Genomic DNA, 19,159 nt, shown 5'->3' with positions numbered 1-19,159 from the left:
AGTATTAATTTTATATTTATGAAAATATGTATTTCAACATGATATACATATTGTAGCATGTATGGGCGAATCCAGAAATGCATATAGAGTGATACTGGAAGGAAAAAGACCTTTGGGGAGGCCGAGACGTAGATGGGAGGATAATATTAAAATGGATTTGAGGGAAGTGGGATATAATGATAGAGACTGGATTAATCTTGCACAGGATAGGGACCAATGGCGGGCTTATGTGAGGGCGGCAATGAACCTGCGGGTTCCTTAAAAGCCATTTGTAAGTAAGTAAGTAAGTATACATGTTAAATAATATGTTAGTAACTTATACAGGAGTGGGCAGAAAACAATTTGCGCCGAATCCATAGTGAATGCAACCCGGATAACACTCAGTTCATTAACCGCAAAACTGAAGGAGGTGAAGTCCTGACTGTTTCTCGTTTGCAGTGACGGATTAATATTATAGTGAACGTCCGAGAGAGTAGAACATTAATTTCCAGCTCTACTACACTGGTGAGCATAATTTAAGTAACAAACATATAAGGTACAGAAAAACAGATACAATTTATTCGAAGTAAATCAATATACATCAAAGCCGGAAGCAAACTTATTAAAGATGAGCAAGAAACAAAGAATGATAGTGTAAATTATATATTTTTTTATTAAAACAATTAAATTGTTTTTCCTTGCGGTTCTCTGAACCATTGAATGCATAGGACGCACCGCTGCTCATTTAACATAGGCCCTAAGCTTTGCATTTTTTGTCTACAGCGGAAAGGAAATATCGCAAAAGCGTATGGGAAGTGGTGTTTACAATCCATGAACCACTGGTCGCTCTCAAAGAGTAACCATAGAGATTGTAAAATAAGACTGAATGAAGTAGAAACGCGTATTTCCATCAGAATCTCGGAATAGATTTCTTGCAGCATATTTAATACGGTACTTTCTGTTTAATGGGAGAGTAGCTCAGTTGATAGAAGTGGCTACTGATGAAATGTCCCGGGTTCAATCCAAGGTGGTGTGGTGGCGAGATTTTTCTCGTTGCCAAAACTTCGAAACAGCCCCAAGGTTCACTCAGTCTCCTGTCAAATTGAGTATAGTGTCTTTCCCAGGGGTAAACAGCGGTCAGAGCTTGATGCGACCACACCACCTCATTCTGGTGCCGAGATCATGAAAGGATGGATCTCTACCTTCATAGTGTACGAGTAAATAGGGAGTCTCTCTTTAATGATACGATAAAAAGAATAATGGCCATTTGAACCTAGTTCGACTAGCCAGTGACGTTAATTTGTTCAAGCACACCCTTTGCTGGTATTTATGTAATCCAGAAACCTGACGATGTAACTTCATAAAAAGACAAATTTCTAAAATTAGTGGCTGACCGCAGAGCCATCCAGAGGAGAGGCCGGACTCCACACAAATGGGGGGGGGGGAGGCCGGGCGCCCCGGCCTAATTTTTAAGTATTTTCTAGGGAGAGGAAAATACAAAATATTCACAAAAGTTTTTTTTTTTTTACACGAAATAATAATTCTCTTAAATCACATATTATTGAAAGAGATGGCTTGAACAAGTATTAAAAGGTAGACTACTAATGGACGGCCCTGTTGACCTACGCTTGTATCTTAGTATTTTCGATCACTTCAAAACCTGTAACTTAGAAAGTTTTCATCATGCTTCCAGATAGCAACATCTTTAAATTAAAATATAAATAAAGGTAATAAATGACATGCGTATGCACTTACTGATAGAATTAATAATCCTTAGAGTTATTATTGCAAAAATATTAAGGTAAGGCAGTCCTGTGTCACGTGAAATGTAAAAAAGTCGTACAACGAAGTTTTATACACCGTTTTATATCCTTCATATCTGATGTTCCGCTAGTTGGACGCTACATGCGTAAAAAGTAAGAAATGGTGTAATTGTTGGTAGTTTGCATTGTTATCAGTGAAATACCCGACTGTACTGTGTAACCTCAACTGTCAGTCACAGAACATAATTTCTATAGAACAATACGAATTGGATTTTTTACATACGTCACACGTGAGATTTGCAATCTGATATGTGGATGTTGTTCCGGTAGTTGATGAGGTATAGTCATCACTTTTCCGTTCACGGCTTCTTTATAATGTCCGGGATTGACAGCTTTATGATTTTAATAATGCGTGCCTATCGTTCGATACCTTCTTTTGCCTATAACAAGTAATACAGTGTGAAGGTCTCCATAATTTCAATAACTAATAAATTAATAGGGCCAAAATGAAGAATTTGTTTATTTCATAGGCATGTAGCCTACATAATACTCGTATAGGCCTACTATTATTTAAAAAGTTCATGGTCAAATATAGACGACAATGATGATGATGATGATGATGATAATAATAATAATAATAATAATAATAATAATAATGAAGGCTAGATCAGGGCTCTTTCCCGATGAAGAGATTACGTATTTTAAGGCTATCATTCCATCTTTTCCTTGGACGTTTTATTTTCTTCATACTGTATCTAGTATCTACCAATATAATTGGACTGATATACTAATACACTATGTATGTATGTATGTATGTATGTATGTATGCATGCACACATTAAGTTATATACAGTGTCCATACAGTCATGATAGGATAGGGTTAACAGATTATATAATATTGTAACGAAACACGATATAAATGTGAAATAATTACTAAATTAAATTTTTAATGTGTAAATTTGAAGTGGGCTCCTCTGGTAGCCCACCAGACATCTAAACGGTACTCCAATTCCTGCCACACATGACCAAGGACATCATGAGTGATGAATGTGATAGCTTTTCTGATTCATGCTTTCGAATGGTTAACGCACACTGTACATCATTTGCTTGACATAATGCCGTAAGTAAAAGTCTAGAGGACATCCGGACAGCGTGATGGCCATGGTGTCTATTCTGATCCATCTCTGTGAAAATGTTTAATTTAATACAACAAATATATTCGTTATTTAGGAAACAATGTTACCCTACATATAACAAATCCCCCTTGTCATTGTGTTTATGTCTTAAAACGGGTCCTTTTTGAATTCGTTCTTACTGGGTGCTTCCACTTAAGTACAATTTGAAACTTTTACGGTGATCAACATAGTGCGAAGTTTTTGAATATTTACATCTTGTCCTAGATGTAGACTAATCCAACGTGTCGAAGTTACATATACTCTATTAACGGGCACGGCAAGGAAAGAGGAACGTGGAAGTATAAAATTAAATTATGGTTTATTTAACGACGCTCACAATTGCCGAGCTTTTATCAGCGTCGCCGATGTGCCGGAATTTTTTCCCGCAGGAATTCTTTTACATGCCAATAAATCTACTGACATGAGCCTGTCGCATTTAAGCACTTAAATGTCATCGACCTGGGCCGGGATCGAACCCGCAACCTCGAGCACAGAAGGCCAGGTGGAAATGTATCTGGAGAATAGTTCTTCGCAACGGAACCAAAAGATAGGTTTCTCAGTTCCACTATTCCTTCCGTCCCTGATGATGGAAGCCAACATGTAGCACCGAAAGATGGACATGGCGCAAATACCCAAAAACCTACCACCATGCTATTCCATCTGTCTGTTGGTCTAGACAGACTAATGTTTAATTAACAGGAATGAAGTAGATCGTCGGAAAGAAAGTGAAAGAATCCGAATAAACTATTTATCTAACTCCTGAACTGTTGTTTATAATAATAATAATAATAATAATAATAATAATAATAATAATAATAATGCAACACTGCAGTATTCTGAGTATTTAAATAAAATTTCGATTATTTTGTTCTTGCATTAGATAAACAGAACATAATAATAATAATAATAATAATAATAATAATAATAATAGTTTTATTTTCCCTGGCAGAGTTAAGGCCATCAGGCCTTCTCTTCCACTCAACCAGGATCAAATCACATACAGAAAAATACATACCGGTATACAAATACAATATTAACTTTAAAATAATAATAAACATAATTAAGTAAAAAAGAGAGATTGAATACATATACACAATCAGTATTAACTTTAAAATAACAATAATAAAAAATTTATAATAAAAAAAGAGACTGAATACATAATCACAAACAGGAAAATACATTCTAGTATACAGTATTAACTAAAAAAAAAAAGAATTAATACATGTGAATATAATCTCACAACTAAAGGAATAGTAGAATTAGTATGATCAGCACAGCACGGGTTACATTGAGACAGTGACAATTACCTAGATATAAGTGTTAATGGAAAAATAAAGTAATGACTGTGTAAAATAATAATAATAATAATAATAATAATAATAATAATAATAATAATAATAATAAATAAAAAGTATACCTAAAAAACTAATTCTGTGCATTTAAAATATTTCTAAACAACCTAATTTTAAACAACTGAGGACTAAGACTACCCCTGATTTCCAGTGGCAGCGAATTCCATGAGCGGGCCATGGCTATTGAGAAAGAACTTGGGTACAGAGATGTCTAATGACGTGGTATTGATAGCAACAGATTGTGCTGTGAACGTGTATTACGATTATGATGTGAAACTAGGAGAGTAAACCGAGAAGCAAGGTAGTTGGGTATGGAATCATGTATAATGTTATAGAACAAGCATGCCTGTAGAATGAAAAAAAAAAAAATAAATAAATAAATAAAAATATATATATATATATATATATATATATACATATATATTAACAAAATGACAGTGATTTACCACTGACAGTTTTACATAACAATAGCACGACAAAGATTAAGAATTATCAATATATACTAGGATAATAAATTATTTTTTTTATCAATCACTGTACGTCATAAATAAAACTCATTACGAAGGTCAAAATGGACATACTGTATGTAAGCCTACAATGCATGCACACGGTAGAATATAATCTTACACAACACACACCGGCGTAGCTCAGTCGGCAGAGGCGCTTGCCTTCTGATCCGGAGCTGCACTCGAGCGTGGGTTCGATTCCCGCTTGAAATTTTACCGAGATTTTCCCCAACCGTAAAGTGAATGTTAACTAAATAACTAACTAAAACACAGACACATAATGGAATTGTAATGGAATTTCTGTAGCGGGGGCACTACGACACTATGACCCAGCATTACGATCTTTCACGATCTATTGCGCTAATCCTCAAATTAGGCATTTCAATCCCACACCGGCTGACTACACTAAGGTTCCCGCATAACCAGGTTTCGAGCAGGCAACCCCACTCGTCCCTAGGTCAGCCCCCTCCATGCGTCGCCAGGCGACGTTCGGGGAATGATAAAATGGAGAAATGGTGACGGAATGATGTAGATGTCTATTATGGGGAAACGGGAGAACTCCAAGAAAAATCCCAGCTATGGATTTTTCGTGACTTTGACGCGACCAAAGGTTTTTTATTCTAGTTTGGAATTGTTCTTGGAGCTCGTAATTTTAAAGTTAAAAATAAATAATAAATAAATAGACAGACAAACATAAAAATTACATGTGACGTCTGCAAAGTTCCACGATAATTAATCTGTTACATTTAGGCGTACTGCTGTTTCCGTGTCAAAAATATGCATATGGATAGGCTATTAAACGGAACTATTTAACCGATTATATGAGTATATTAGGCACTGTGTCTGTGACTGCAGTGCTAGCGCGCTGGCCTTCCGTCTAGGCGGCCTGGGTTCGATCTCCGGCGATGTCTGGGTGGAATTTGTTGTGAACAAAACACGTTGGAGATACTTTTTTTCGAAGTACTCCCGTTTCCCTCTACCATTCCATCAACACTCCATTTTCTCCTCATTTTTTATATCAACTGTAATAGTAAAAATAGACTAAGATGATGTTTGGGGAGTAGTACGGGTTTCCGATGCTGATCTATGTTCTAAGGGCTTGAAAATTCGGACTATGAGTTCGAGCTCGTCAGTAGATGATGGAACCTTAGCTACAGAAGCCAGGAATGATGGCCAATCTGTCAGCGTCGGATTCACGAATGTCATCAGGGCCATAAGTCGGACTTAGACAATCATTGCATATAGGGCATACAATAGACCTAATACCTCTGACAGATTCTGACTGATATGTACAGATACGAAAATAAAATTTGGAGCTCCCTTATTGTGTAGTTTCACTTACAACGCACTGCGCATGTGCAGTAAACAAGAGCCCCTATATGTATGAAATTGTTGCCTACATACAGGTGAACTGCCATCAAGACTCGCTCCAAATTCCGTATCTGTACATCTATTATTAGGCAGTATAACTTATTTTATTTCAAGGAGTGCAGTTCGGTGGCTTATTTGAACCCCGAACTGCACTCCTTGAAATAAAATAAGGTATACATCTCATTTGACGATATGTGTCAGAGGAAGAGCAAAATTGTTTGTATACATCTGAAGTCTGATTAGTAAAATATGTCACTAGTTGCCGATGTATGCAATGGAGGGGAAAGGAATTGACCACCCGATCCTAATTATCTCTTGGCTTAGTCGCCTCATGAGTGCTGCCTTATTGGTGTCACTTGTGAGGTTCAAACCTGTCTTCGGACAGTTGACTGAACAACAATGGGCCTAAACGGCCCAAGTATGCAGCCCGTATCCAGGCCTCGTATATCAATCAATCAATCAATCAATCAATAGGCATTCCAGACAATGGATAGAGGAAATATGTAACTTACAGTATGTGTATAATATAGCAGGGCTTTCTTCGCAAAAAAAGTGTTTTTGAAATTCTGATGTGATGGATTATGACATGTGAAAGTTAGAATTATTGCATGGAGAACTCCTGAGAAATTCACGCCATCATAACATCCGAAAACTAATAGCACAAGCCCTTAGAAAAAGATCCTTCGAGGTCCATGAAGAGGTGCACTGTGTTGCGTCTGAAGGCGGCGGAATTAGAAGAGCGGACATCGTGGCTCTAGACAAGACTAATAGTAAAGGCTTTATACTGAACCCAACTGTTAGATTTGAGATGAGCCAGACCCAACCATCTGAGGTCAACAAAGAGAAACAACAAATTTATGAGCCTACTATTCCGTATTTTCGAGAAAAATATCAGATGTAAGGCACCTGGGAAGTACATGGTTTAATCATCGGAGCGAGGGGCACTATCCCACGATCAACTGTAAACACTATCAAAACATTTGGAATCCATGACATCATTCCAAAAATAATTACTTCTAGCATTAAAGGGTCTGTGGCGATTCTGAAAAATCATTTATATGGAATATCATAATCCCCCCCCCCCTTTCTATCCGTTAGTGTGTGATTGTTACAATATATGTACAAATTTATTATTTCTTAAATTTAAGCTCCTAGTTCACATTTCAATTTGACTCATCTATTTTACTGTAATCATTATTCTTATATGTGTGTTATTCTGTGTTTTTGGCAACCCAGGATGCCTGGGCAGACTATTTCTTGGAAATAAATTATATATATTGTCCCACCAATTCATAGACTATTGACTTCTAATTATTCAATAACGTAGTACGTATATAAAATAAGTTTATAATTTGTAATAGGCAAGCAGACAAGACGATGGTGATACTGACGATTATAGTGGTGAGTGAGATGACAGTAATAGGAATGATAGTGGTGGTGGTGACAGTGATTATAATGAGAACGATGATGCGAAAAAGAATAAAAATAAAATAAGTAATTAGCTTAACATCGTCTTTTTGTTAATCAAACTGTTCTGTTTATATATTCAATCTATTTCTATGAACATTTTCTTCAGTTCCCAAGTATATTTGATAGCCATTTCACTTAATTTAAATTCGCCAAAAATAAAACACGCTAACGAACTCTCTTGTAACCGCCATTCCTCAGTTCCTCTGCCAGACTTCAAAGGAAAAATCTATCCCATTAGAGACCCCGGAAGGACTATTGAGCAGCTCTCATCTCGCGAGACAATCGGCTCTGACTTAACAAAGGTTAATCTGGTTAGTAAATACTGTATCTTTTTTTAAGATGTGTTTGCGGAGAATTGGTACGGTTGCATATAATTGCTGTAAGGCACACTACTTACTTAGTCCTGCTCTGTTCCATAATCCCATCCTCGACACGGCGGTGGCAGTGGATGGGGGAAGTAAGAACAAGTTTCACCTTTCTTGTTATTCACTCAACTGACAGCTGTGACGCGCACTGGGTACGGCCACGGCTCAGTCGTTATATCGTCCGATGGTCGGAACTGTGCATGACGCGACCAACATCAAGTAATCACGTGACCAGACGTCATCAAACATGTGAGCAATTCTCAAGAATCTTACGGAAAAAAAAACTCTCACAGTTCTCACAAGATGATCAGGTTAACAACAGCTGTTTTAATACGTAGTGATTGTATTAATATTGCAGTTTCACGCTTCGTCAGCTGCCGTTCATGGTTATCATGCGATGCGACAAAAATAAACACGAGCTGATATGAGATCTATTTACATTCCATATATTTTACACTAATGTTTATTCGGTTAAAACCTCTGCTTTCTATATAACTAAACAATGTTGCTAAATGTGTTATGTGTACAACCTTGACATATTATGCAATGGGTGTCACAATTAGGCCTACTGTCTCTAAGAAATGAGTATTAATTTATTACTGAAGCAAGGAGTTTCAAAAGATGACTGCGAGATCCTCGAATTTAACAACAGGCGTTTTAATACGTAGTGATTGTATTAATATTGCAGTTTCACGGTTCATCAGCTGCCGTTCATGGTTATCATGCGATGTGACAAAAATAAACACTAGCTAATATGATATCTATATACATTCTATATATTCTACACTAATGTTTATTCAGTTAAAATCGCTGCTTTCTATATAACTACAATATTACTAAATGTGTACAACCTTGACATATATAGCGAATGTCACAATTACTCTCTTTAAGAGAGGAGTATTTATTACTGAAGCAAGGGGTCTCAAAAGATGACTGCGAGATCTTCGAATTTTCCCATACATCACTGACTTTGCCTTCACAAAGCGAATTTATTACGAAAGTGTCATCCGTGTCATAATGTTATTTACTAGTACTAGCCGCGTTGTGGATCAAGTGCTAATACGCTGGTCTTCCACTCAGGCGGCTCGGGTTCGACCCCCACCAGGTCGTAATGGAATTTGTGGTGGACAAAATAGACGTTGCAGACGGTTATTCTCGAGGTACTACCGTTTTCCTCTATCATTCCACCAACACTCTCCACCCCCTCATTTCATCTATCATGTGCAATAGTAAAAATAGACTGGGCTGGGGTGAAGTCTTGAAGTAGTACGGCTTTCCGATGCTAATACAAAAGGGCTTGGAGCTCCGGGCCCCTGGGGCTTATCAGGCTACTCGTTCGCGAAACGGGACCTGTTTCGATCAGGAGCTGATGCAGCATGGCCCATCCATCAGCGTCGGATTCACGAATGCCACCCAGGCGGCCTGTCAGACTTGAACAATCATCGCATATGAGGGCGCACAAAGAGCCAAACCATGCCTAAGTGTACGGACCCGTCCAGGGTAGGAGATGTGTTGTTAGTGCCTATTTATTAAGGATTCAATATATTATGCTGGTGACAGAGGAAGGGTGTAACGTACATTAAGTTGTTATTTCAGCGGACGCCTCAATTACTTTTAGAATTTCAATTTATAATGCAGGGTTATTATTTTAAAAATGTTTTAAGTTAGATAATGGTGCTTTTATTTTAAATCACTCGTAATATGTACTAAATATCCATTATAATATGAATTGAAACACATAAATGAGTTTCCTTATTTATATATTAAAATAATTGGCATAATCTGTTCGTCATTTAACTTACTGTAATTATCTCGAGATCAAATGGAGCTGCGTTAATGTACATGGGCTTAACACTTGGGGTGTTACGCATTATCGATTAAACTCTAATTTACTTGATTTGGTCAATTTGGACCAAAGTTATGGTGGAAAATGTATCTGTTCACATATTCACGGATCTATTAGATTCCTCGGGCCAAAAACGCCTCATTACAGCCATAACACTTAAATAACTATACTATGCTATACTCCAGCATTATAGACAGTCATAATCGTTAGTGAAAACCGTGCATGATATGACCATATTATTGTACCAATGCCATTAAATATTACCATGCCAACTGAAAGGCCGTGATTTATTTGTGCCATAAAGTTAATATTATGAAATAATATTATTTTGTGCGAGATCGTGCGTATTTGTTTGGTTTCCGCACAAAACCAACCCGCGGTAAGTCTAAAATTCCACATTCAGTATTCCCAACCGAACACACATAACAATTTCCCTCTTCTTACCGCTTAAGTGACATATTCATTTTACTGCTTTAGGCTTTTAACATATTATTTTTAGAGACGTTCAATATGTAATAATTATAAATTGGAAACTTACCACTGCAATTTCACCTAAATTGCACTGTTAATTATTGTTTTTAAATATTTGCAAAAATTAAGTAAACTCTACAACTCCACTAAATTTACTGCATTTCGTGATGCATGTAACATTAAGGAAGCGTTTGTTTTAAGTTCGCATTTATAGACTGGGGGGGGGGGAGACAGACGTATATCACGGCCTGCTGGAGTATAGTAAACACAGAAAACATTTTAAAGCAACAATGTTGAAGATAGATATTTTTGTTTTCAAAAATTGCCGTCATTGAACAAAAACCAAGATGGAGATTTCATTACAACTAATTAGAAATTCCTCTTTCAGGTATGTAATAAACGATCTTCGCACAAAATAATGTACAATACACGAGCGGTATGTTTTCTTTCAATTCTCGGAAATTAAAAAAGCTCAACTACGTTTCGCTTTTTCAAACTTTTCCTCGAACATGAAAACTTCAACATACCGCTCTTGTAACGCATATTACTATTATCGTGCTATAATATTTAATAGATCATTGTTGTCATAGCAACCCCTTTCTTCATAGACGATGATATCAAACTACCCATCATTACAAATTTGATGTTATTTTTTTTACTATTGTTTCATAATGCTTTCGTACAAACAAAATAAGGTATGGAACACGTTTATAAAGTTATACACTTATTACAGTCGTCAAAATTAGGAAACTCGCTTCGTTCGTCCCCTAAACTTTGGCACGTGCCATAATAGTATATTGTGGTACAAGTGCGGTAAGTGAGATTTACGGGGACAAAGAAAAGTTTGAAAAGACTCGGCTTCGTCTCGTCTTTTCATTTTCCGAGTTTCTGTAATACACTTAATACACATGTATTGCATACTATTTTTTCACGATGGGTATTTATATGAATTGGATTATATTTTATTTCAACTAAAATATTATGGTAGGCGTATATGTTTTTATGGATATTTATATAACTTGGATTTTATTATAATGATAGAGATTGAAAGATGAATTGCAAGAACTGCTCTTTTAAAGTGACTGAGCATGTTGAGAATTAAATCAATAGCTTTCGCGGAACACCCCATGCAATGTTTCATATAAAACAATTTTTATTTCGAAAAGGAAGCAAAATCGAGCAATAGAGACATTAAGGTAAGTGGATCATATGTGAATTCTAAGAGGAAGGCAGAAAAAGGAAAGATTGAAGAATGCCGGGTTTGCAGTGAAAGACCTGCGCATGGGCAGAACACTTATGTATGTATGTATGTATGTATGTATGTATGTATGTATGTATGTATGTATGTATGTATGTATGTATGTGTGTAAGTTAATTGTTTTTAAAGAATCTTTTCAATTCAGATTCTCGGGTTGGATACTAAATCAGGAGATTAAGAAATAGAAAAGAAATTAAGAGAAGAATAATCTTTGTTTTCGGGTAGAGCCTTCGTAACAGTGACACCATTACTTTCACTGCTCGAAATCATTTTTTATGGATTAAAGATGCTGGAGGTGAGTTCTTTTGTTTCACAACTCTCTCACCAGATGGCACGCATGCCTACAAATCGGAGATCGGAGGACTCAGATTCTGTAGTGGAAAGTACAGATCATATTGTACAGAGTGCGCATAGTAGAGTTGGTTTTTCTGAACTGACGAATGCGACGTGCGAGATGCGAGGCCCGCTTTGCACAAATCCGGATTACACGAGAGATAGTGAGTGGTTTCTACTGGGTGTTCAGTTCAAAATGTGTCTTGGCTCGCTGTATGCCGTCATGTGGCTAGCTGATGAGCCTAGAGAATTCAATCTTCCTACACTTCCGCAGCTCAGGTGTATAATCTAAGAGGCAGAGAAGTTGGCTAGCAAGTACGGCGTTCATTCTGAAGAGTACGTGCCGATACGTACGGTAACGCCGGTAGTGGCAGGAATGTGAACTGTTTGGAAATACGTACTGTCGGGATATGGGGAGAGGGTTAAGACGATTACTTACGTATTTGTTGACATTAACTTCGACGGTCAACATGGACACGGAGCATTTGATTTGTGTTGTGGAATGTTACCGTACGCAACCGATGATAACAAATACCCTGCGTACGACTTGCCGGCGCAAAACACAGTTCGAAAGAGGTTATGGTAGCACACAGACCGTACAGACCGCCATCTGTTGCTACGACGTTCAAGTTATACCGTACACGTTCTCAAGTTCAGATTGAAGAACGCCTTAAATAATAGGCAACTTCTCTAACATATAAGCTGAAACTCGCTTCAAATCGGTGACCCAACAACAGTGACGTCATGACACACTTTGAAATGAACACCCAGTATAACTGCGAGATGCGAGCTCTGCATGCGGCTCTCACAGACATTTATTGAGGCTCTTGAATTAATAGGCCTATTACTATTACTACTCATTTTCTGAGCAATTTTAATTTCTGTAATAATGTGCAGCTGGAGAAAACTTTGGTTACTCTGTATCATTACTGCCAGTGAAGGTGTTCAACATTGATACGTATTTGTTTTCTTTGAAAAAGGTAGTGAGTGTCATGTCTCATGTGCTTATTATGTCTTGATATAATAACGCGTTATGAAGGTTTTTATGTTAATAGACATTACAATAGCGTGAATTCAAATTTTGACAAGTATTCAAAATATTCTGAATCGAGAATAGAAGAACTGAAAATGTTAAAAATATCCGTAATATCTGAACAGAAAGTAATGTATGCCATTGTACATGAGAACGAATTAACAACAAAGCATAGTACCACGTAGCAAAAATTAAGCCATTTACAGATGCGGATATTATTGAGTGTCGTCTAGCTGTATGTGACACTTTATTTTCTAAATTTACAAATTCAATACAGATTACAGTTGAAATAAAACAACAAATAAACTTGCTCGTATTGATATGATTCTGCAGAAAACACCAGTACCATTGATGTTAGTGCTGTTACTCTGAATGAAATAATAATAATAATAATAATAATAATAATAATAATAATAATAATAATAACAATAATAATAATAATAATAATAATAATAATAATAATAATAATAATAATAATAATAATAATAGGCCAAATGATTTAATAATTAAAAATCCGCACATTTTGTTAAGCTTCCATACTATGAAATTCATTGTGGCTCTCTTCAAATTACTATTTCTCACTTTTGGTTCTCCTTGAATTTCTAGTGAGTACCACTGCTTTAAACATATCGTACCAAAGACGTTTCAGTTCAACAATGACAGTCCTATGGCAGAACATAGGGTTGCTACATTGTACATTTTCCCATACATTTACGTTTCTTTACCTTAAAATACACCTTCCGTAATTTGAGGGTTACTTACGTTGTTTTTTCCGAAATGTAATTATTTTGAACATGAAGTCTAATAAGCCTGTATGCGGAGATAAAATCCAATATTGTATCTTTGAAGTTGCTGTAGGTCTCTTTCATATACAGCATTTTGTTACCTCTGATAAATTGTATGAAGAGTTTTGTGAATCGAAAGAACAATTACATGGAGAAGAAAATCAGTGTTGTATAAATGATGTTCTTCTTAGTTTACGATTTTTTTTCGGCCTTTTCTCGTGCAAAACTTACTTGAATGGGACAGTATGAACGAAGTGAGACAAGTGTCTTTTTTAGGCTAGGAGCTCACATGAGGTGAGTCCCAAATACCCTTATAAGTACGCACACTCGTGTACCGTTTAGTATAGTCTCCCTTCTTTCTCTCTCATTGATTGATTGCTTTATGTAAAAGTGTCCGAACAAAATATCTCATGTACCCTCAGAACAATTCATACACTACAGGAAAAATGAATTAAACGTATAAAGAGAATGTGGATTAAAATAGGGTATCCAGTCATTCTGAATTGTCTCATAACATCTTATAAATGAACTGTATAATAGAAATTTTCAAAACCTGCTGCGGTCCGCCTAGATTATTTTAGCTTTTTATCCCTTTCTCTAATAGCGTATCTTGAGCTTGTCATTTTTTCTATTGTATTAAATTTTCCCTTTCTCAAATTTGCAATGCATTTCTAATAGTTTTACATAGGGTCCTTCCTTTGTCCAAATGTTTTTTTTATTTTATTTTACTGTATGTAATTACTTTAACATCTTTAGTCATATCGCGTGTTTAAGATATGTGGGTATACCAGTGGGCCGTTTTAACTATTGTTGAGTTCCTGTTTCTATTGTTTGTTGTAGATGGCTTGTGTTGATGTAACTGATTTAGATTTATGCAAGTCTAGTTTTTCAGGTAAAGCTCCCTGTGAAATAGACTTGATGTGAAATGATTTAGATTTAGATTGATGTTCATGATATTGGTGATTCAGGCGGTGATGAATAATTTCCAATCTATTTGCTTTTGTGACTGAGGGAAACCATGAAAATCTCCAGTTAGATTGGTCAGCAGAGATGGGTTTTTTCTGTATGTATTGCTGTATCAGTTCTCTCACACAATCTTTTTTATGAGATAATTAGCCTATATGATATTTTATTGTACGGGTCCCCGGGCCAAAGTTAAACATAAATAACAGCATATAATGCGAGAATTGTACATTATGACTGGGATGAGGACAAGTTATGCATCTGTTGTTTCCATCAGTCGAGATGTGGACGCCACAGCGTAAAGTGCAGTGCATGCTAATTTTCATCCACAGGGCGAAATATCTCATTCCGTTTTGCGCTTGTGCGGCAGGTGACACAACAGCCAACTTGTAAGTGTGGTATAACTAATCTCAGAGAGAGTTTTTATCAATTGCTCTTTAAGTTACAACATTATAATGTACAATTCTTGCATTATACGCTGTTACGTATATTGCTTTTCGCAGTCTTCCCGGTCGTGGACTTCAGTTTGGGAAACGCTCTCTTTAGTGGAGGTCCGACTCCATGTGAAGGGCACTCTAAGGTGTATTCGTCTAGCATGTAATTAAAGTGAAATACGAGAACTTTCGACACAACACATTATAAGATACAGACCTACAGGGAGAAAGAAGGAACAATAAGAATAGAGGAAGAAGATACATGTGTAAAGATTGCGTGTGTGTCCTTGCAGGGCTTTCATGAGGCTAAATTAGCAATGCCATTTAATTCATCTCAAAGCGTACACCCACTACTACGTGCGTCACTTTACAGTTTAAACTATGCGACTTGCAGTACGATGGCAGTCCTGTGTTGTAGTGCCATAGTCAGCCTGTTGTAAAATGTGAATAGGTATTTAGACTGCAGTACGACCAATGGATAAATGAAGATAACATCATTTTGACCGGGAAGACTGCATCAAGTGCTGCTGATAATACACGTTCGCACTCCGCTAACATGACAAAAGCAATTATTCAGGAGTTTGGTTGGGAGGTGATTCTACATCCTCCATATTCTCCCGATCTTGGGCTCTCAGATTTCAATCTTATCCATTCTCTACCCAACAAACTTCAGAGGAACTTCTTTGATAACGAAGATACTTTATAAATTTGGCTTGACGACTTAAACTCCAAACAATCAGCTTTCTTCAGACTCGGAATCGAAAAACTACTTCAAGCTTTGGCAGAGAGTCGTAGTTAAAGATAATGTAGGAGAATATAGCCTTTGACTGATTAATTTCTGTCTTCTGTTCATTTCAAATAAGAACTTCTGTCACAGCGAAAAAAAAAAACGTTACGAACTTTTGCATCAACTCAATAATAATAATAATAATAATAATAATAATAATAATAATAATAATAGTGATAATGATAATAAGAATAATAATGATAAAGATAATAATAATAATGATAATGATAATAATGATGATAATAATAATAATGGTAATAATAATAATAATAATAATAATAAAAACTGTAGGCCTAAAGCTTTGCTATAACACGTCCGATTGCTTAATGAGTTAATAACAACATCCAGTTTCATTTGAAATAGTTTGGAATCATCAGTACAATAAAGTAGAGAGTTTCAGATTATGTGCTGTAAGTCTATTACACTGGATCTGTCGGCTGTATTTTCCTTCCGATGAGAACTCTTGTCTAGGTTTGCACCCGCGAGCGTCGGATATAATGGTGAGCATTCCAACCAGCGAGAACGACTAGACTAGAGCTTATTCTTAAGGGGTTAGGTACAGCTTACAGCAGCAAAATTTTGATAGATTGATAAAAAATAAATTCATTTTAAAAATGGTGAAATATCAATATTTTCTTCTAATACAAAACAAAAAAATATTATTTATTAAGGAATGCAGTTGAAAGAGTATGATATTGTAAACATAAGTTTCAGCAATAAAATAAAACAGAAAGAACATGAAAAATTTAACAAGTTTATGAGTTACGAGGGAAACGATTCATCATTACACAGTAAACTGCTACCATTCTGAATTTTGAAGAAGAAGAAGAAGAAAAAAATAATTTTTTTTAAATCGTAAAAATATTTTTTTTTTTTCATATAGCAGAAGGACAATGTTTTACACATACTAATTTTCATTATTGTACAAGATGCAGTAATGAAGGGAAAACATGTTGAATATTTCCAAAAATTTTACTGGAGAAGGAGATATTTTTTATTTATTTAAGTAGGTTATTTTACGACGCTGTATCAACATCTTAGGTTATTTAAACAGAGTTAAATGCCATCGAACTGGGCCGGGATCGAACCCACAACCTCGAGCACAGAAGGCCAACGCTATACCGACTACGCTACCCAGGCTAACTATATATACATATATATATATATATATATATATATATATATATATATATGTATATATAGTCCACACCTGTGGAGTAGCGGTTAGCGCGTCTGGCCGCGAAACCAGGTGTCCCGGGTTCGATTCCCGGTGGGGACAAGTTGCCTGGTTGAGGTTTTCCCATCAACCCAGTATGAGCAAATGTTGGGTAAGTTTCGGTGCTGGACCCCGGACTCATTTCACCGGCATTATCACTTTCATCTCATTCAGACGCTAAATAACCTAAGATGTTGATAAAGCGTCGTAAAATAACCTAGTAAAATTATATATATATATATATATATATATATATATATATATATATATGAGTCTTCTAGAATCATAACTCACAATGTTCAAAAAATTATTATTATTCTTTAATAATTCATAAACTTAATAAAACAAACGACTTTACTTAACAGTCATTAATACCGACATCTACTGCCTATATAATTTTTGGCAGTTAATATAGTTTACACTCTTTATAGGGCACACAATATAAGCCTAAGTACATGGATTCTTTCCTGTTCCGGCCCTCGAAAAGCCAGCTAGCTCAGCCAGTGCATTCATGTACCCAGTTAGACTGCTGAAAATCCTATCATAAAACAGAACATGTTATATTGAATAAAACTGTTGTTCAGTCAGCTTTCGTCCATTGAGGAAGTTTGTTGTTAAATAAATATTTAGAAAATTGACTTGGCATCCAAGTCACTTCCTTCCAGCCAGTGTTGACCTAGGTTTCTCAATGGGGCTCTGGGTTACAAGTACTTCCTATGCTGTCATCATGGTCTGTACTATGTAGTACCGAGACTTGCCAAGTGAATGAATGTCAATGTCGGCTCAGGGTCGCCAGATTCGCGCAATTATAGCTCATGTAGTGGCTGCAAATTGCGCTATCCTCTTCAAACATACTCCCCTACGAATTGTCGGCAAAGTCATAAATAATGCTGCATATGAATCCCGAAGTAGTGGAGTACAGCATAACAACTTTACAGGCTTAAACTATTGGGTAATATAAAAGTTCGTAGCGTTTTTTCACTATGATAAAAGTTTTATTTGAGATGAATAGAAGACAGAAATTAATCAGTAGTCTAATATATTCGCCTACATTATCTATTACTCTCTCCTAACCCTGTGATAGTTTTCCTATCCTCTAAAGAAGTCGTCAAGGCAGATTTGTAAAGCATCTCCATTATCAAAGTAGTTCTTTTGAAGAATGTTGGATAGAGAACGGAAAAGATGGAAATCTGAGAGCGCAAGATCGGGAGAATATGGCGGATGTAAAATCACCTCCCAACCAAGCTCCTGAATAGCTGCTTTCGTCATGTTAGCGGAGTGCGGGCGTGTATTATCGAGTTGTAGCAGCACTTGATGCAGTCTTCCCGATCGTTTTTCTTCAATTACGGTCGCAAGGCGTCTGAATTGTTGGTAATAAATGTCAGAAGTTATGGTTACATTCCTGGGAAGCAATTCGTAATATACTCTGCCTTCTTTATCCCACCATAAGCATGAGGGTGGGTGGGTGCGTCTCGGTGTTGCGCGAGATTCACTCAGGGTAGCCGAGGTACGGTTGTGGTGTAGGATGATGTCGGGAATAATCCCAAGCCGGCTACTTATATAAAAGGCAGTGTAAATTCCAAAACTATAAGTTTATTGTCGTATTCACTTGGTAAACCCTAGAGTATGTATTTCCGGCTGACTTATAATTCAATCGTTGGTCGCACTTCTGTATCGACTCTAGGGCAGCTCTGAATAAGCTCTATCCGATACTGTAAATTCAATACTCTGCCCAGTACACTATGACCGAAGCTCCTAAACGTTGACGAGTAGTCTCGCCGATGACAAAGTTCTAACTATCGAGTCTTCGCCGGAAGAAAGACTATTACGTTGGGCCGCCAACACCAAAAACTCAGTGTGTCGTGCCGTCGACACGAAAAGAAGTCGTAGTCCTGTCGACACAAAACGAAGTAGTTATTGTGCCCTGTATGTAGGGCCGCCGACACGATAAGAAGTTGTGATTGTGCCCTGTATGTAGGGCAGCCGACACGATGAGATGTTGTGATTGTGCCCTGTATGTAGGGCCGCCGACACGATATGAAGTTGTGCTTA

General features: G+C 36.6%; 1 protein-coding gene across 2 annotated transcripts in view; it reads right to left on the bottom strand.

Moving 5' to 3' along the window:
• LOC138699713 (phospholipid phosphatase 2-like) overlaps window positions 1-19,159 on the bottom strand; it is a 240,238-nt gene that overhangs the window by 14,975 nt on the left and 206,104 nt on the right. The window contains exon 1 of one of the 2 annotated variants that reach the window (XM_069825800.1): window positions 8,014-8,174. The exons of the other annotated variant lie outside the window; for it this stretch is intronic. Within the exon in view, the coding sequence (XP_069681901.1) occupies window positions 8,014-8,041 (28 nt within the window). The 5' untranslated portion in view covers window positions 8,042-8,174. Of the gene's footprint in view, window positions 1-8,013; window positions 8,175-19,159 lie in introns of those variants that run through there. 2 annotated transcript variants of the gene reach the window in all.

The sequence above is a fragment of the Periplaneta americana genome, chromosome 5 (genome assembly GCF_040183065.1).
Source record: "Periplaneta americana isolate PAMFEO1 chromosome 5, P.americana_PAMFEO1_priV1, whole genome shotgun sequence".
In the NCBI taxonomy this organism is placed as follows: domain Eukaryota; kingdom Metazoa; phylum Arthropoda; class Insecta; order Blattodea; family Blattidae; genus Periplaneta; species Periplaneta americana.
This window is presented reverse-complemented; position numbering and strand designations above follow the sequence as displayed.